This window comes from Danio rerio, chromosome 21 (assembly GCF_052040795.2).
Source record: "Danio rerio strain M-AB ecotype USA chromosome 21, GRCz13ab, whole genome shotgun sequence".
In the NCBI taxonomy this organism is placed as follows: Eukaryota; Metazoa; Chordata; class Actinopteri; order Cypriniformes; family Danionidae; genus Danio; species Danio rerio.
The window spans coordinates 34606370-34628060 of NC_141041.1; the positions used below are offsets into that span (position 1 = coordinate 34606370).

A 21691-nucleotide genomic window follows, 5' to 3' on the forward strand; every position below is an offset into this window, starting at 1 on the left:
ATATGCCGTTAAGCCATTAACTTCCTCTCTGAGGGGTGAACACACTCGCGTCCTACAGACTTCAACTACTAACTTCCACAGCCGCCGGATTACTGTCCTCAAGAGCGTCTGATATGTTTGGTAAGATATGTTTTAGTTTGACAATAGTGTTTATAGGTGTGTGTGATATATAGCGCATAACTTGAAAAACTGTTAATTTCTGTGTTTACTGGTGCATAAGTTTGTTTGTTCATGTGAAAAAGCTTTGAAGCGCGTCAATAATTCGGACTGGGTGATATTTGACCAAATATCCTGAAAGGTTCTCGCTTTCGACCGCGATTAAATATTGGTTTGGGTGTTTTTAAATCAGAGAGCAGGAATAAGGGCCACTCCCATAGACACACACACACACGAGTACTGTAAAGCACTGTCAATAAGACTATTGACAAGCACAACTGCACTCTGAACTTTCATTCAGAACAATTTACATCAGGAAACACACATCCACTACTAATTAGCAGCTCATTCGCATGCATGTGACTGTGTATTAGTATTTATGTAGCAGAAATTAATGTTTTATTGTTTTATATGATCACATTATACATTTCCTACTTCTAATAAGACTCAAACATAAGTTTATTATGAGAAACTCTTTGTTATTAGTGAATATGTATTCCTTTTTTAATTTATTGATTTTTATTTAATTCATGACACACAAATTTGATTATAAGTTGAAACTACTATATATTATAGTAGCATATTATTGTTTAATTTTTAAGTTTATGCATTAATATTAAATAACAATGAGCAATACATTTATTATTACATATTTATTACAGTATTAACTGATTGTTATAATATGTTAGTAAATAAATAATATATATTATATATAGTAAATCGTAATATTGATAATATTATAAACGGTAACATTTAATAATGATGTGTTAATATGTAAACTAAACATTACTTTATTATTAACCACTGATTAGTTATTGCATGCGCTAATCGTAAACTAACTTTAAATACAACATGAGTCATGTGAGTTCATGTGTAAATAACGGCTACCTTAATTACTTGTTAGTACATGCTATGTGATTAATCAAAATCGAATAGCAATTTAAAACGTTGTGATTAATTCATCGCAAGAGGCTGTGACAAGAAATATGTATTATTTCACTTCCTCCACCAAGAGCAAATGCGTGATTGCCATCTGTGTGTGATAGTCTTACTAGCCAATTGAGTGTGCACACTTTTGTTCTGCCCAGTCAGAATTGCGCAACCGAACTATGCAGAACGCCCACAATAAAAAACAAAATCAAACATGAAAGCATAGATAATTGGGCTAATGGCATCTGCTGCTTCAGAAACATTAATATTTTTGTTAATTAAAATTTTAATTTTAATAAAAAATTTTATTGATATCAAAGAAAAACAGAACATCAGTAATGTGGGAATATTTTGGGTTCAAAGTCACATACACAAAAAAAGGTAATTTTTAAGAGCTGTCACAGTATTGTTGCCATGACTTGACCTGAAACTTGACTACAAAATTAAATCGTAATCAAATTGCAATATATGTCAAAAAATGGCAATTAGATATTTTCCCCAAGTCGCTGTAATTAATGTATTGATTACCACATTAAGTTATGCTTAATTAAACCATGAACTCATGATATGTTAATGTATAATTATACAATGACTTTACTTGGAGGGGCACATCATCTTTAAGGATGAGTTAATGATGATGTACCCCTACAAGTAAAGTCATGACATAAACATACATGAACAGCTCATAAGTTCATGTTGGTTGCATTTAGCTTAATATAAATGTTAATTATTACATTAATTAACAACATGTACTAACAAGTAATTAAGATAGTCGTTATTTACACATGAACTCATGTAACTCATGTTGTAGTTAAAGTAAGTTCATAATTAGCGCATACATTAACTCATCTTTATTAATTAATGTTTCGTTTACATATTTACACATCATTATTCATGTACTGTTATTGTAAAGTGTTACCTCATTAACTATATGATGGATTGTACTTTATTACACACACACAAACTGTAACCTTGGGGTTTCACTAAAGTCTTTTCTGTGAAAATGTAGACATGCCTGTTGCAACAATACAGTTCACACAGAAAATGAATGGGAAATTATGCAAATTTGGAGAAAAAGACAGAAAAGGGCAGTTGGGTTTTCCAGAGGAAACAAGGAACTAAGAAACATCCTCATTTTTGAACTCCAAGAGAGCCATGCAGAAGGATATTTATTTCAGTAACAAACAGCAGATATTAGAGAAGTTATTTTTGCTTTATCATATTTTGAAACACAATATTTTACTCCGTTATTGTTGTTGGTAAAGTAATCTGCGAGTGGGAACATTTCTACTGCTCTCAAAGCAGCTATTGTCATCTTCCTAATGTGAAAATGCGTTTACAAAACAGCTGAATATCTGCAATGACACAAGGGTCTCTCTGAGATGCGCTTTCCTGCCATGAGTCACTGGAAACATGGTGACTTGCTGTGTCATAAGTTGTGGTGACAGTTCCCATGATCCGTTTTTTTTTTTTTCATTTCCACATGCAACTGCAGAGGAATAAGCTTAGTTAGAACCTTACACTAACACTGAAGCTTCAAACTTAACTTGGGGTTTATGATGAAAGTGTCTATAGAGAATAAAAAAGGAGGGATAAATGTATCTGACCACTTCTAGTTTTGATTTCTTTCTGCATGCTTTGCAACCTAGTGTAAGTTCCCTTTTTGTTCCTCTGGTGACTTGCATCATTCGGTTCGGAGTTAAACGTAATACTTTACTAAACGTAAAACGTAAAACTACAAAACAGGCAGCAAGGTGGCTCAGTGGTTAGCATTATAGCCTCACAGAAAGAAGGCTGCTGGTTCGAGTCCCAGCTGGGTCAGTTGGCATTTCTGTGTGGGATTTGCATGTTCTTCCCATGTTTGTATGGGTTTTCTCTGGGTGCTCCAGTTTCCTCCAGAGCCCAAAGACATGCGCTATAGGTGAAGTGGGTAAACAAAATTGACCTTAGTGTTTGAGTTTATGTTTGAATGTGAGAGTGTATGGGTGTTTTTCAGTACTGGGTTGTGGCCAACGTGTAAAATATATGCTGGAATAGTTGGCAGTTCATTCCGCCGTGGTAACCCCTGATAAATAAGGCACTAAGACAAAGGAAAATAAGTGAACTATACATCACCTGACAGCTGGATAAATAGGCGTAGCATATATGTATGGTTTGATAGGATTGAAATAGATTTGGCCAAGATAACATTTTTCTTAAGATCTGGAATCTGACGGTAAAAAAAAAATTTAAACTGAGAAAAATCATCTTTAAAGTCTGCATAAACTGAAAGTTGCTAAGACTTTTATTTCAATGAGTTAATGTACTTCTAATGGGGTATATGCACACTGACTTTTAGCCAGCCAGCCTCAGGGCTTCCGGTGAATTGTCATTGGCTGTCGGACCAAACAAGAAGCACTGGATTAAATTATATTTTTCAGCACCATGTCTTTAAAGTATAAAAATTTTACTTACCCCAGTCATTTCAATGGAGTTTCTGTGCTAGCCTGTTTCTAATGTAGGCAGTCTTTCTTCTCTTTTTACGCTTTAACAGCCTAATGGATGCTTAAGTGTAATTAACTAATTATATTTGAGTTACATTACAACATCGACGCTGTAAAAGGAACATTATGAAATTGAAAATAATCACATAAACCTTTCACAGGAAGTTGAAAAACAGTGGCTGAAAAACACTAGCTGTACATATAAGCCCACTGAAACAGAATATTGAGTGGGGGGTGTGGCTTTCTTTTTGTGCATCAATTACTCATAGCAAACAAACAGTAAAGGGGTGTGGTTAAAAAAAATTGTGGCCAAAGTCATTAGAGAAGGACCGCCATATCAAACGCTGAAGCAAATGGTCAGACTTTAAAAGATTACCAAAACAAAATCAAAATTTCAGTGGATTAACAGCCAGGGATTTATTGTGCTCCAAAGAAATACAATGTGCGCTAGCAACATAAACATTTATATTTTGATTTCTTTAAAGCACTTTAAAGTATGTATATGCACAGAGACTTTTAATTTTTAGCCAGGAAGCCCAAAGGCTTCTGGTGAACTTTCTTTCCATTACAAAATTGTCACGTTTAAGATTTCTATAAAAATCAGCGATCTTCACTGTCTGTTAAGATATACGATATGAAGTGGGTCCCAGATCAGACAAGAAGCACTGCATTAAAGTTCATTTAATTTCCTGCCATGTCTTTAAAATATGGCAGATTATTTTACCCCAGTATTTTCATTTAAATTTCTGATCACGTGATTGGAAATCGGGCCCAATTACGCGGTTTCAGACATGGAATTGGACGTTACCTCCCTATCAGGACTCAAATATATATGTATATATTCTCTTTATCTTTGAACACATAGTTATGTTGTGGCACAGAGTTACGTGCTGCATGACATCACCTGGTTGCAGAGACGCTATTGGTTAAATGCCAGCAAAGTAGAACATGGAAGCAGCTTTAAGCAGAAAGCGCGAGTACGTCTGCAGTCGGGAGGTATTATAAAGTTGATGACGACAACATTGCCATTGCAAACTGTGAGATATGTAAACTTGCGGTATTGGAGGAGCTATTTGTATTTATATTACATTTTTTTTTTAACATTTACTGTTGCACAAAAGTCCAGAAGTGAAGAATTGATGTTATTTATTCCTTGATTGTTCAAGCTTCTTCACAGAAGTGCTCAGTTTGTTAACAGAGTTGTTGAATGTTAAAACAAGATGAATTAATTAAAAAATAATGAACATCCTGGATCTGTTTCTTCGCTCTTTTTAAATTATTTTTTTTTATGTATTATAGAAGTATCAGTTTTGTTATCGATAGATACTCAAAATTAAATGACTGGGACTCGAGTGTTTTTGACTAACAAAAGACTATTTACTCCCTCACGAGTACAACTATTGGTTCAGTGAGGTTGATTACGAACACATATACGCACATACACCAGAACTCCCAACATGGTCTTTCTCTGTCTTTTTTTGTATTATATAGCTACTGTGTGGTGAAGGACTTTAATGGAATTGTTATTTGCATGTTTGTGCACTTATCTAAGTCATCGCTGCATTTAGTTTTGTTGTATCCACATCCATTTCTGTTCAGTAAATACACTTGATAAGCTAAGCTAAACTCTTACCGTCATTTATATGTGTGGTCTGCTTGATACAGTGCGAGTGCTACAAGACACATTTAGGGCCACAATCTTGAACATCTACTCAAACAAATACCACAAAGCAGCTAAACTGCAAGACCACAGTTAGAAAAGGGGCAGCATTGGATTCTGTTGCACTTGTTTCATTCGGCACTTCTGCTAATCATCGCTGTTGTGATATGACAAAGCCCTGCTGTAAGTGACAGAAGAGACTCCACCAGTGCTGTATCTTTGAGCTCTTGGTTCACTAACCACATTGGCTAACGCCTTGCAGAAGAGGGCTGGGCTCTCAGTATTTCTCTTTCTCTGAGCGTCTCTGGAGATTGGGCAGAGTCCGTCTCACTCCTTTCTCCTGGGGTCAAACATCTGCCAGACTCTTGGAATAAGTGAGAAAGAAAGAGAGAACTGAAAGCTGAATGGTTCGAAACGCCGCAGCTCTGAGTTTCTCGTTGATGTGTGAGAGCGCAAATCTTTCTCACATTCTGCTGCAAGCAAGATGGCCTGCTTGTCATGATCAAACTATTGAGGAAACAGCTTATCATGTATCAAAAATTTTAATTATAAACAGGCAATAACACGAGAGGTCCAAAACAGCTGTGGAAGGACTTAGAAAGTACTTTGATTAACAGTTTCAGCAGTGTAATGGGGAAAAGTTGATAATAAATCTACTTTACTGCTCCTTTTAAAAACAGAAATTGCACCTTCCCAAGTGTTGAGTATTAATCCTATTCTCGCTCAGTATTCACAGAAACCTAATAGAGTTAGTTTTGAAACTTTCCAGCATGCAAATGTTGTGTTAAATCTTAGGTTACACAACTTATTTCCCAAAGAGAGCCATATTTATGACCCGAACTGATCATATTTCCATTGTATCTAATTCAAATGTTGGGTAAGAACAGAAATATGGAGGACAAAAGCTCCTTTTTGTTCATTTCTGAGAAGGTGAATGCATAGTCCCTTCATTTGCAATTGAGAATTCAATTGTGTCGTAATATATACACAGCTTATCGGTTAAACTGCAAGGGGAAGTAGAAGGAACTGGACGAAGCTGACTGTATATTCAAAACGTTGTTTTATAAAGACTGAAATGACCTCAACACGCTGCACATTTGCATGAACAAACAATTATAGGTTCCCGTAAACCATTCTTCTGTGTCCCTTTCTTTGCATGCGTGTAAATCTTTCTTTCCACCGATCGATTCATACATCTGTAAATTCTAAAATGTTTGTTCACCTATCCTTCATTTATTTTATTTAGTAACTTTTGACTTAATAAAATAAGTAAAAACCTTGTCTTAAGTAACGGCTAAAACTAACATGCTGATTTTAATGTTATGACTAATATTAAAACTGACAGTATTTTTGCCAGAACAATTTAAATACTTAAAACTGTTTACATTCAATTATAAAGTGGGGGTGTCATGATAACTCTGCCCAATCTAGTATCAGTCTTAAGTACCTATACATTCCATCTCTTCTCCAAAAATACATTTTTAATACTGATAAGAGAAAGATACAGCTTTGAGATTATCCTGATTGAAATGTGTTGATGAGGATTCTTTACTATGAGAAGTGGCCATATAGGGAGTTCCACACTTACTTGAGGATGTCATCTAGAGCCATGTTCGAAAAAAAGTTCTTGGAAGTAAGATTTCTTGACAAAGTAATACCTTGTGATATGTACAAATCCACTTGTTACGTGTGTGGTCACGCGAAATGGGAAGACTCAACAAATGATAATAATAAACGTTGACAAAGCAATGTAATACTGTCGAATATCACTATCACAATATATATATATATATATATATTCATGCCTAATATCAGACGGCCAGAAGGTGATTCATTTTTTATAAATTGTTCAAAAATTGGTGTCTGTGATGCAGCAAGTCCAGAGAGTATTGTGTACACCATGATTTTATATAAAATTGATTTTAATGTGTGATATGACTAAACAGTCATCATAAACAAATATTTTCTCAATTCAAATGAGTAGCGGCTTGGACATACAAGCTGATAGAGCCATGTTCGAAAAAAGTTCTCTAAGTAATTTCTTTGACAAAGTAATACCTTGTGATAGGTGCAAAACCTATCAAAGTGTGACATCACAGAATGTTTTTATATATATATGTATGTATATATATGTATGTATGTATGTATGTAAAAAAACTGTAAAAAAAAAAAACTAACTGTAAAAAATGTAAAAAAAAAAAAAAACTGTAGTTCATTGTTAGTTCATGTTAACTCATGGTGCATTAACTAATCTTAACAAACATGGACTTGGTTGTTAATAATGCATTAGTAAATCTTCATATATATATATATATATATATATATAGTAGGGATACAACAATACAGTTAGCCTACGATTCAATACATACCTCGGTTTTTTAACACGGTTTTTGGTTCGGTTTGGTTCTGATGACTTGACACATGTTTTTCTTTTGTTATTCTATGCTGAGGCAATAGGAATAGTAAGAGAGTGAACAGGGCTTAAGGAGAAAAAAAAACGATTAATTGCAATACTTCTTTATTTTACTTAAAAGCCAAGAAAAGTACACTAGTTCCTGTTGTATAATAAAAAACACTGAAATCTCCCAGCTGCTGGTAGCCCATGTGCAAACAGGGTAACACATTTATTCAAGTTAATAAACATAAATTGACCATTTCAAACAAACATATTTGTACTTTAGTAAACATAAATCAACCATCTTAATTATCTCAGTGCTAAAAAAAAAGTGTGAGATGGTAGTCTGTAAGTTTACGCGGATCCCGCATCTCCATTCACTAAAAAAGGCTGCAAATCTTTAGCAATGAACACCCCCACTGCTTTGTTATTTTTATGTGTCTCTCGGAACCAGTTGGGTATATTTGCTTTAAGAATTCAGCGAGGGATTGTTGTTTTTTGGAGAACTTTATTATCTTCTTTGCTATCCTGCCTTCAGACAGTGATATTGCTATGATGGCACCGCAGATGTGCAGTCATGTTGAAAGTATATCGTTTGAGCAGGCTATACGTGTAAAACAATGCTCCCACAACATTTTTTCTTTCTTTGGCATTATACTCACCGGTAAAACTGAAATGAGCTCACACAGCAGATTTGAAAGACGCGGTGTGGAGAGAAATCCGACGTTTCCGCTTACTGTTGCCTTCACCGCTGCTCGCCATTAAAGTGTGGAATGATGGTTAAGCGCCCCCTAACTTTAGAGCATTGTGATTGAATATTTTCTTGCAGGAAGGAGTTTCCTCATCTCAGCTCGTTGACTTACAGGCACACACAAACAGTCAATTCGGAGAGATATAAAACACACACAAATTATTGAAATGCAAAACCGAAAAAAAAAACGCAAGCAAAAAATTCACAAGCTCATATTGAACCGTGGATGTCATACTGAACGGTTCAATATTATATTGAGAATTGTGTCATCCCTAATATATATATATATATATATATATATATATATATATATATATATATATATATATATATATATATATATATATATATATATTTTTTTTTTTTTTTTATATCCATGCCTAATATCTGATGGCCAGAGAGTAATTCATGCTTTATAAATTGTTAAAGTATTCGTGTCTGGGATGAAGCAAATCCAAAGACTGTTGTGCATGTGTACACCATGATTTTTTTATAAAATTCAGTTTAATGTGTGATAGGACTAAACAGTGGTCATAAATGAATATTTTCTCAATTCAAATGAGTAGCGGCTCGGACCTGGAAAGAGTATTTCATATGCTGACAATTTTTTTTGTTTTTATTTGAATATATGATATCAAAACAACAGCAAACCAATAAGATTCATGTCTTTGGACACATGCTTGTTAGATAAAACCTTTACTTTAGACATCTTTACAAAAAAAGTTACAATGCAGCACATAATTCAAACCTGAAGACATACATTTTCAAAAATTTGTATTTACATGAACCGTTTAATGTGGCATATAGCATTTTTACACTGAACTCTGAGCAGACACAGAGCCATTTTAGGGCTGCCTTTAACTGGCTGTAACGATGACTATGAACGGTTTTGCTAAACAATTGTGAGTAACAATAAAGAATCTGTGACCAGGGTCATCTTTATTTAAAATGCGCATTAACAACACGATACATAAAAAATGAATAGTGTTTCAAGTACATGTATAATTAAAAAAAAGGTTTCCTTGCCCTATTTTTTAAATAGTGTGTACACACAGATTACAATGACATTCATGTCTGGCCAATAAGAGGATGATGTCACTTCATAAAAAACACTATGCACCTGTGCACACACTGTCTTGTAGTCATCCAGACTGAATGCATGAAACACAAGTATGACAACACAGATTTCACAAAAACACAATTCTTTTAAAACCTTTGAAACTCATTTTATAAATTTGTTTAGGTCCCTTACCATCTACCGTGTAAAACATAGGTGTCAAACTCAGTTCCTGAAGGGATGCAGTTCTGCACAGTTTAGTTCCAACCTTAATTAAACACACCTGATCAAACTAATCGCACCCTTCAGGCTTGTTAGAAACCTTCAGGTAAAGCTGCAGTCACATTAGAGTCTGAGCATGCGATATTCTGTTGTGCGGCGCTGTGAAAAAGGGCAGGATTAAACAAGATTGTTAGACATTTAAAAAGCGAGCGATTGCTCCAAATTCTAAATTTCTTTCCAGAGACATCATGTTTTGATCCTCGATTGGTCTCACGCAGTCAAGTGATGCGATTTCGCAGGTCAGAGTTCACCAAGCTTGAACTTTGCACCGCAGCAACCTGCGAAACTTAACGCATGAACCCTGTGTTTCCGGTCTGACGCATTCGCGTGTGTATGAATGGAAGTCTATGGGAGGAAAAACTCGGTGTGACCGCAGCTTTAGTGTGTTGGAATAGGGTTGAAACTAAACTGCAGGGCTGTGGCCCTACAGGAATTGAGTTTGACAACCCTGATGTAAACAAAAGGCACATTTGTTTTGTTTTTAGTTGAAAGCAGCATCATGTAACACCCTAGTCAACTGAAAAAAAAAATTTTCACTTAAACTTTTAATTTCAGATAGTTAATCATTTAATAAAAAAAACAAATATAATAAAAAAAATAATGACTCATAAAAATGTTCATTGTTCTCATCTCTGCAGTGTGGTGTTTGCTTTCATATGACAAACACTACAGCAAATACAAAAGTCTGAATGGCTTTTTGAAAACGTATGAATACTGTTTCACTTCCTTTCTTTGGAACAAATATTTTGCAGACTGATCTGAGTTGAGGTGAAAATGCATGCCAACATTATTATATACTTTTAAAAAAAGATAATCCTTTCTAGAGCTGCACAATTGTAATTGTTTAATTTATTCAGCATCAATATCGAATTGTGATCATTCGCAATAGTCACATCACAGGAAACGCAACGTTGATTCGGGATTATAGTTCATCATTTGCATGTGTTTTTGAGGTCTGTGACTGTATGAGGATTTGTTTTCTAAGTAATCGTTCCATTTGTAACGTTATTAATTTGATTTAGTTGTTTATACAATTATAAAGATTATGCAGTATTATTTTTAATTTGATTATTCAATTACTGTATATGTGAATACTTTTAAACTGCTTGAAAAACAATAAAACACTGTTTATTTCATTTTTATATTTTTTTATTGTATTTATTTATCAGTGCTTGTAGATCATTTATTATATTCTATGTAGATTCACTGCCCTACAGAATCATCCCAATCAATCTAAAATGATTCCAAATAAAGATATTTAAGCTAGGGCTGGGCGATATGGCAAAATGTAATGTAATGTAAATGTAACGTCAGATATCAATTTGCATTTGGAATCAGGTACTGTCAACTCTCAAGATGAGATCCAAAAATCATTAGGCTGAAAAAACAAAACAGACCCATCAGAGAGATAGCAAAAACATTAGACGTGGCACATGTTGGAACATTCTTAAAAAGAAATATTGCACAAGTGAGCTCAGCAACACCAAAAGAAACGAAAGACCTCAGAAACAACTGTGGTGGATGACCAAAGAATTATGTCCCTGGTGAGGAAACCACCCTTCACAACAGTTGGCCAGATCAAGAACACTCTCCAAGAGGTAGGTGTATGTGTGTCAGGGTCAACCGTCAAAAGACTTCACCAGAATGAATACAGAGGGTTCACTACAAGATGTAAACCATTGGTGAAAACAGGAAGGCCAGATTGGAGCTCTAAAAAGCCTTCACAGTGCTGGAACAACATCCGATGGACAAATGAGACCAAGATCAACTTGTACCAGAGTGATGGTAAGAGACGAGTATTGCGAAGGAGAGGAACTGCTCATGATCCTAAGCAGTGAAGCATTGTGGTAGTAGTGGAATGGCGTGAGCATTTATGGTTGTCAATTGAACTGGTTCTGTTGAATTTTTAAATGATGTGACTGCAGGACAAAAGGAGCAGCAGGATAAGTTCTGAAGTGTTTCTGGCAATATTTTATGCTCATAATAAGCCAAATACTTCAGAACTCATTGCACAGTGCTTCACGGAGCAGATGGAGAATGACCCAAAACATACTGCAAAAGACAGCTGCAGAAGAGGCCTGGTGGAGCATCAACAGGGATAAAACCCAACATCTGCTGATGTCTATGTGTTCCGTACTTCACGCTGTAATTGACTGCAAAGGATTTGCAACCAAGTATTAAAAAGTGAAAGTCTGATTTATAAATATTTTTCTGTCCAATTACTTTTGGACCCTTAGCAAGTAGGGGGAACATATGCAAACTGTTGTAATTCCGACAGCGTTCACCTGATTTTGATGTAAATACTCAAATTAAAGCTCAAACATCTTGTTTGTTTCATTTCAAATCCATTGTGTGGGTGTATAGAGCCAAAAATGTTAGAATTGTGTCGATGTCCAAATATTTATGGACTTAACTGTATATCACAGAAAACTTTTCCAATATCGTCCAGCCCTAATTAACGTTAAGATTTGCAACAGATTTCACTGAGCATTTTTAAACAGTGTTGTCTCTTCCTCCACAGACTGCTGAAGTCAAGGACACATCTTTCAATCATGCAGAGCATCAAGTGTGTGGTGGTGGGAGACGGAGCGGTGGGAAAAACCTGCCTGCTCATCTCCTACACGACCGGCGCCTTCCCCAAAGAGTACATACCCACCGTCTTCGACAACTACAGCTCCCAGGTCAGCGTGGACAACCGTACCGTCAGCCTCAATCTGTGGGACACCGCGGGTCAGGAGGAGTACGACCGCCTTCGCACGCTGTCCTATCCTCAAACCAATGTCTTCATCATCTGCTTCTCCATCTCCAGCCCTCCGTCCTACGAGAACATCAAGCACAAGTGGCACCCGGAGGTGACACACCACTGTCCTAGCGTGCCCATCCTGCTTGTGGGAACCAAGAGTGATCTCCGCAATGACGCCGACGTGCTGAAGAAGCTGAAGGAGCAGAACCAGGCGCCCATCACGACCCAGCAGGGTCAAGCGCTGGCTCGCCAAATCCACGCCGTCAAGTACCGCGAGTGTTCGGCACTCAGTCAGGACGGCATCAAGGACGTGTTTGCAGACGCAGTGCGTGCCTACCTTAGTCCTCAACCCGTGGCTAACAAGAAGCCCTGTATACTCCTCTGAAAATACAGAGGATAGAGGTATTTTAATTCAATTACGCGCAGAGGAATGCATAGGAATGGTGGGAATGCTATGGAATAGTAGTCAATGATGACCAGGAAGCACAGTCTTGCGCCGGGTTCAGACTACACAATATCTTTATGATTGTTATGTTTGTTTTTGATTTACACTCCTAAATTCTTGAACCAAAAAAACTCCCGAAGTGAAAACTGTATGCCATCTTTAACAATGTTTGATGTGTGTGATACCATCAAGAAGGCAGAACTAGTGATTAAGCAAAACAAAGCTTGAGGAAACATCAGAATATTAGATCTGGAAACCCTAAGCCATTTTGTCATCATGTTAGAAAGGTCAGTGCAGAAAATCTTCTGTGCTTCTGTAGGTAAATATCAAGTGTGTGACAAACCACACTGGATGACTAAACAATAATAAAACACGCTAGTCTAGTTCTGTCAGGACCAGATCCAAGATCCATCTATTCAAGCATTCTTGTTGTGGTTTACAATTGATCAGAATCAGGCTGATATTGTGCCATCTGAACCCAACGTTTATCTGTTAAACACAAGATCAAGTCAAATATTTGGTTTTACACTGTTTTGAAACCCCCATTAGCAACAATTTTTTTCTTTTTGCTTGAATTTTCTTTAAGTAAATACTTATTTTTAAGAAGAGAGAACATTTTTGGGGGCATTTCATTAGACCACTAAACATTTGGATACCATTCTATGGTATCTAAATAATATGAAAAACAATATAGAGGAGATGAACCCTTAAATACATTTCAGATGAAAATGGTTTGAGTTCTTCTTGCGTGTTTGGTGACTTACTAATACTATTCCTTTATTGACTTTTTAATTTTCTGTAGTGTTTACAAAAACACATATCTGAGAATTGTTTTTTAACTTGTGTATTATTACTAATTCAGCTTTTTATGCTCATGGCATGTGTGTTCTGTCATTGGGTTGTCATTAAGAACAGACCTTTAATGTAATTAGTGGTCTATCTATAACATTCTTGCATTAAAAGTGTGAGACAGCAGTAAAAGCAAGCAGTTCTTTTGTTTAAAACAATGATGTTAATGCATGACTTTTACAACATGAAAATATTGTCTGCATTAATGTCCACATTTTCAATAGTTCTGGAAGCATTTTTCCTATTAATTTTCCCTTTGTTGAAGCAGTCAGTAATACAATACCATCAGTAACATAAAAATATATATAAAAATATTTAAAAAATGACAACTTTTCAAATTTTGATTTGAAGCCAAGAAGACAAATACAACTACACTAAAAAAAAAAACTACAATCCCATAAAGCAGTGTTTCTCAACCACGTTCCTGGAGGACCACCAACACTGCATGTTTTGGATGTCTCCTTTGTCTGTTGCACACATTACAGGTATTTCAGCCTCTGCTAATGAGCTGATGATCTGAATCAGGTGCGCTTGGTTAAGGAGACATGGAAAATGTGCAGAGCTGGTGGTACTCCAGCAACGTGGTTGACAAACACTGCCATAAAGCATTGTCAAGGATGCAAATAAAATTACAGAAAAACATGAAACCATTCATTTAACGATCTTGATTTCATTTACGCAAAATATCCATATATGTACAAATATCTAAGCAGTTTAGAGCGCAGTTAGACTGACCACGAAGGGGTGGAGCTAAAATGTAGTGCTTCTTGCAAGTGTCTGATTGGCGGATGAATCAGCAGAATCATGGGTAATGTAGTTTTCTAAGAAATTGTACAGCTGAACAGGGTTTAATAAATAAGTATATACATAAAAGTTTCCCAGTACTGGGTTGCGGCTGGAAGAGCATTCGCTGCGTAAAGCATATGCTGGAATAGTTGGTGGTTCATTTCATTGTGGCGACCCCTGATGAATAAAGGAACCAAGCCGAAAAAGAAAATGAATGAATGATTTAATTTATGCAACATTTCCATGTATGTACAAATATCTAAGCAGTTCAGAGTGCAATTAGACGGAATTGGAAAGGGCGGAGCTAAAATGTAGTTTTGCTGCTATTTGCTTCTTGCAAATGTCTAATTGGTGGATGTCTCAGCAGAATCATGGGTAATGTCGTTTTTACAGAAATTGTACTGCTGAACAGGGTTTAAAAAATAAATATATACATAGAAATTTCCCAGTACTGGGTTGTGGCTAAAAAGACATCTTACTGCATAAAACATATGCTGGAATAGTTGGTGATTCATTCCACTGTGGTGACCCCTGATGAATAAAGGGACTGAAAAGAAAATTAACGAATGAATGATTTAATTTATGCAACATATCCACATATGTATGTATATATGTATTGAAAGGGGCGGAGCTAAAATGTAATTTTGCTGCTATTTGCTTCTTGCAAGTGTTTGATTGGTGGATTTCTCAGCAGAATCGTGGGTAATGTAGTTTTCACAGAAATTCTACAGCTGAACAGGATTTAAAATAAATATATACATAAAATTTTTTAAGTGTGGCTGAAAAGGCATCCACTGCATAAAACAAATGCTGAATTAGTTAGTGGTTCATTCCGTTGTGACGAGTCCTGACTAATGAGGGACTAAGCCAAAGGAAAATGAATGAATGAATGAATGAATGAATGAATGAATGAATAAAAAGTAAGCTGACTGCTTTGAACAGAAGCCTATATCATAATTTAACAACTGAAGATTTCAACATTTCATAAGTTTGTCTTTATGATTGATGAGTCAAATTTGATTTCCCGATAGACAAAATGAACAGGATTTCTACTTCCAGAACTCGACTGTTGCGTTTCAATAGCAGAAGTGCCAGTGAAATGCCAAAAAAAGAGAAAAATGTCTGTTGTGTGCGAACCATACCTGATCTTAATTGTGTGATGAGGGTGCTGTTGGCTGTCAGTTTGTCGGCTTTACTTCCTTGTGGTGTGGAAAGTATCTGGCAGTGGCGTCCCGTCAGGAAGCAGAGGTCCCAGCATGCACTGCGTCCCATTCAGCTCCTCGCTCCTCTCTTCCTCTGCGCTCCAGGGTGGGGCCTCTGGACCTTATTAGAAAACAAGGCACTTTCTTCACTAGATGACTGATTTGGGAAAAGCTTGTGTGGATGTAATTAGCACAATCCTAAATGAGCCATTAAAGTAAAGCAAGAACGCTTTCGGTTTGGTCAAAAATGCGGTTTGGCTTATAGATTTCAAAGGTTTAGAGGTGAGAGGTGAGGTTTAGAGTTTGTTTTCATTTATTTGGTTTAGATGAATGTATTTAGATATATGTATTGTATGCACACAGACTGTTGTGAAAAGGCTAATTATTCAATTGTTGGTATGTTAATTTCAGCTATTTTAGTTTATTGAGTATAATGTTTAGTCAGTTAGCAGTAGATTTTGTGGTTCATTAAGGACAAAAGCTTCCTTCTGAATAATTTGCTGAAGTTAATTATTAACCCTCCTAATGCATTCAAAATCAGCACATGTTTTTCATATTTCAGATCTGTTTGGTACTGATAAATTGCCATAAGTTCATATTTGAAACTAATGTGAGAATGTAGTCAAATGGCCAAGTTTCGAATGCTTTTAGTTTGTTTAATATTACTGCACTTTTCTCCTTTTTTGATTCATTACAAAATTTGTAAACATTCTTTGAAATTTAAAATGACACCTGAACCACACCAAGGAATTCTAATGCACAAATCAGTATCATAAAAGATTCTGTCTGACATTTTTGTCAAAATTGAGTTACTGACATATTCTTATTAAATGACAACTTATTTACATTATGCACTGAAAAAAAGTGTTGCATGCAGAACTGTTGCAATCAATTTATTTGTGTTGAATTTAAACAAACAAATTAAATTGAATAATGTTTAACTTAATTTGTTTGTTTAAATTCAACACAAATAAATTGTTTACAACCACTTAATGTATAAAAAAATTGAGTAAACCCAAGGAATCATCTTTGAATATAATTTTTTTCAGTGTGGGATGTTTTTTATAAGTTGTTTACATTTTAAGTCTTTTTATAAAAAAAAAAAAAAAAAGTTACACACATACTGTTTGCTATGGAATACAAAAACTTTGAAGCTCAATAACTCAAAATCATTCAGAACGCAGATAGAACCTTATAATTCCAAGGTGGTGAATTCTTAATGAAGTGCATCATTTTATAAAATCTATAAATCATTAAGGACAAAGGCTTCCTTCTGAATAAAATGCTGAAGTTAAAGGTGCTGTAGGTGATCTGCCTAAATGCTAACCACTTAGTTTCAAATACATCATTCCCCTGTCGTCCAAAGCCAAGCCTCCTGAAATGGCGAACGCTCACATTAAAGGCAACAGAGACCCACTAGATCAGGGGTGGGCAAACTCGGTCCTGGAGGGCCGGTGTCCTGCACAGTTTAGCTCCAACTCTAATCAAACACACCTGCTTGTAGATTTCTAATGACCTTGAAAACACTGATTAGCTTGTTCAGGTGTGTTTGATTGACTTGCCTAATTACACTAACCTGCCTTGTTAATCTAATTAACTAAAAGTAAAATAACCCTTTAAATGTCACTTTAAGCTGAATTTTAGTATCTTGAAAAATATCTAGTAAAATATTAAAATAAATAATGCTGAACACAAAATTTTGTCTTGAAAATGTGAAAAATATAGGGTGAAAAGGATAAATATTGGCACAAATACATAGGTATTATGCGTAGGTATTTTTAAAAATTATCTGATTATATTAATTGTATAATCTTGAAATAATTGGTTTAAAAAGCATACCTTCAATACCAAAACTGTCTCAAATGCATTAAGAGGGTTAAACATTCGCAGCAGAAGGAGGAACGGTTGATTCTGCATGAATCATACGGTGATGTTAAAGTCATGTGTGCGAGTATGTGTGTGTGTGTGTGTGTGTGTGTGTGTGTGTGTGTGTGTGTTCTCTTGGCCATTAATGCATGAGAAATCCCAGTCATGTGAAAGCAATATTTTCCAAGCATTGAGCTGAGAGCCGATCAGTCAGTCTGATGGAAAGGAGGGTCATTTCTGTCCCATGAAGATACATTAAACCTGTCTCAGCTTCTCAGAGGGTAGTTTTATCTGACTGACGCGGCATTACGACATTCCTGATTCTGAAAACATTGACTTGCACTTCTTTGGAATTCCACATTTCAAAACATTCTTCAACTTCTTTTTTCAAATAACATTTGATCATTTATTTTAGATGTCTTTTTATATCACTAAATTATTCTGTCATTTCCCCAAGACAATTTCACATTAAATATTCATACAATTTATTTTGTCCAAAGAAAAGTGTTTTGATTCCACTTTGTATCCTAATAAAATTCAAACAGCTTCATTTTAACATCTACTAGAGTTTTGAATTGTCATTTCAAGCCAGTTTCATTTCAATTTTTTCATCATTCTAAATCAGTGGTGTCCAAACTCTGTCCTGGAGGGCCGGTGTCCTGCATAGTTTAGCTCCAACTTCCTTTAACACACCTGCTGGAAGCTTCTATAGCTAGAAAGAGCTTGATTAGCTGGTTCAGATGTGTTTAATTGGTGTTGGAACTAAAATATGCAGGACACCGGCCCTCCAGGACCCAGTTTGGACACCCCAGTTCTAAATGTTTTAAAAATAAGTCCTCATGCTTAGGCACATTTTAATGAATAAAAAATTAAATGATATTATGAAATTTTATTACAATTGAAACAGGGTGTATTACAATTGAAACAGGGTGTTATAAACATGCTTGAAAAAAACTATTCTTGTTTATTCTTCCATAAATAGATATATTTTGGGTTTTTCCTCTCACATTTGGTAGCATTTTAAATGGCACCTATTTTACCCCTTTTTCAAGATTTAAGATGAGTCTTTTGTGTCTCCAGAATGTGAAAAGTTTCAGGTCAAAACACCCATCAGATAATTTATTATACCTTTCAGAATATTGGATTTTCTGCTCTGAAAACAATGTAGCTGTTTTTGTTGCCTGCTAGTCATGCCTGTCAGAGTGTGCCTCAATCTCCGCCTCGGCTGCGTCAGATAAACAGCACAGTGACAGACATGAAGCAGAAGATCTTATGTACCGTTTGTGAGAATTACTACCGTAAGAACATTCCCAATGATTATTTATTGTATCTGTTGAGTTAATTCAAGCCTTTTTCAAACAATGAGTCACACAAAGTTCACGCACATACACACACACATGGCGGGTGCGTTTAACTTTGCACTGTTTTTGCATGGCAAATGTGACAGCATACACATTAATATCCATCGCTGTATGGATATCCGTTATTTAAAATACAAAATAAACCTGATTTAACGTCTACAAACCGGGATTGAAGCATCTTCTTTTATAATTGTACTGACACTATGCGGCTGTGGTGATAAAGGCGGTAAAATCACTGTAATTCATTACAAACATGCACTGTTTTAAAATTGTTTTAAACTTGTAAAACTCATTCTTAAACACATTGGATGATGGTTGATGATCACAGAGCGCTCAACAGATCTTTCAATCCCAGTTGCTATTCGTACTTCCTGTCTTGTGATCTGATACTACGGAGACCTTTTAATATTCCACTGTCAATCAATTCGGTGGGCGGGGAAACCACACTCCTACCTCATATTGAGATGAGCCTCAAAATGAGAGAGATTTGGATTCTATTTTAACGTCAGGAAATTAAAAAAGAGACTTACTGTCTTTATATCACCCCAACTGACTGTGGACACACTATACCTGCACACAGTCTTGTCCAAACAGCTTACAAAAGATGAGTTTCTTCATAGGTGCCCTTTAAAGTGGTTTTGCTAAATATAAGTAATAATTTATTTTAAGAATTTATTTTTTACTAACCACAGACTTCTGAATTGTTATTAAGCGTTATCATGTCAAATAATTACTAGGTGCAATTGTTTTAAATTATTATTATAATAATTATTATTATTACTATTCAATCCAGTCATATGCAGACTAAAGGAGGAAGCAGCATAGTGGATTTAAATACAGGTGTGCCAGATCATTTCCCTATCTGACTTTGATAGCGACACAACACTGAACATATAGAGGCTAACAGAGCAATCCTGATATCTGCTCTTTCTCTCTCTGTCTCACACACCTGAAGCTTTAGCAGGAGAGTAGTGATTACAGGAGAGCTGTTCAGACAGGTTTTTTTAGAAACTGTACTTGTGCCAAACCTGACCAAGGAAGTAACATGATCTTGACAATAAGTGGACTCCTTCTTTGGAAAATATTTTTAGTATAAATGTGGTCAGTTGCCATGATTTTGAGTGTAACCACACTTTTACAACAAATACCACGGTTAAACTATGGTAAGTGTAGGAAAACCACAGCTAAGTTGTGGCTAGCATAGTACACAAAAACATGGGCTTTTGTTTTTATTTGTAGCAAAACCACGGTTAATTTAAGGTTCATTGGCGTTTGCTCACTGGTTTTTACACGGTTCTTAAAACCACTTTCACCTTGGTGCAACTGAACACTTCACAATTATTTAGAAGTTTAAAATTAAACACAGGAACATTGGTATTTTAAACCACGGTAACCACAAATTATCCATGGTTTTACTACAGTAACCGTACTTTAACTGTGGTATATCAATGTGTCATAATGGCTACAACAATTTTACTGCAATACATCATAGTTATAACGTGTCATATTCAAATTATATTTGAAGTGTTTTGGCTTATAATTACATACTTTGAACAATTATGCAAACACAGCTTGTTTATTGAATCGTCTTTTTGGAATCTGAGGTAAAACTTGTTCCATTTTAAGGGAAACTGCTTAATTCTTACCTTTATAGTTTGAAAAATCCATTCTGAAAAAACTTGATAACAAAACAGAAACTGGAATATGCGCAATAGTTACTGTTATTTTTAAGATGGTGATAAGTGATGCCCTACACACCTCAAACCGTCTTTTATTTAAATTAATGATTAAATTAATTAATAAAAATCTTCTATAGGAAGCTTTACGATATTGTATTTGTGCATACACATTAGATTAATTAGTACTGAAGCCAAATCTGGAGATAATCTAAAAAAACAAAATAAAATAAACCAAGTTTATGTTATAGAAAAATATTTTAAAAATTGCTTTCATAAAAGAGCAAAAATCAAGAGAAACTAAAAATATATAAAAAAAATTGTTGGAATTTTGTAGTATGTATTTTTTATAATATTTTGCATGAGTGTTAAATTTATATTCCTAAAGTAATGTTCAGTGACTAAAATATTATTTTATTAAATAAATCTGTTTAATGAATCTGGTTTATTTAAATGCAGCAAAATATATTGTCTATATTCATTGAGAAATTAATAAAAATATTCATTTTCAAAATGCGGTGTACTCAATTAATGCTTAGCACTGTACAGGATCAGTTTTTACATAAAGGGGACATATGCTGTGTTCATCCAATCAGTGACATAGGTATCACTTTATTTTGATAGTTTCTTTAATGCATTTTGTTGAATTTAAAGGGCACCTATGATGAAAATCATCTTTTGAAGTCTGTTTAGATAGAACTGTGTGCAGGTATAGTGTGTCCACAGTCATATTGGGGTGATATAAACACAATAAGTCTCTTTTTTTAATTTCCTGAAATTAAAATAGGATCCAATTGCCTCCCATTTTGAGGCCCACCGCAACGCAACATAAAAGTGCAGTTTTTCCGCCCACTGAATTGATTGACAGCCGGGTATTTACATGTCTAACATGTCATAGTAACACATATAATCATAACATCAACTAGACAGGAAGTGCGCAAAGCAACTGGGATTCAAAGATCTGTTGAGCTTGCTGTGATCATTAATCATCACCAAATGTGATCAAGAATGAGTTTTACAAGTTTAAAACGTCCCAGTTTGTGGACATT

The 21691-nt window shown here is 35.2% G+C and overlaps 1 protein-coding gene across 1 annotated transcript; it reads left to right on the forward strand.

Moving 5' to 3' along the window:
* The first annotated feature begins 7 nt into the window (after nt 1-7).
* rhogb (ras homolog family member Gb) lies at nt 8-14048 on the forward strand. The gene is given in 2 exon segments (NM_200040.2): nt 8-120; nt 12236-14048. A coding segment is annotated over 1 exon segment (576 nt). The 5' UTR covers nt 8-120; nt 12236-12266; the 3' UTR covers nt 12843-14048.
* Nucleotides 14049-21691: the final 7643 nt, after the last annotated feature.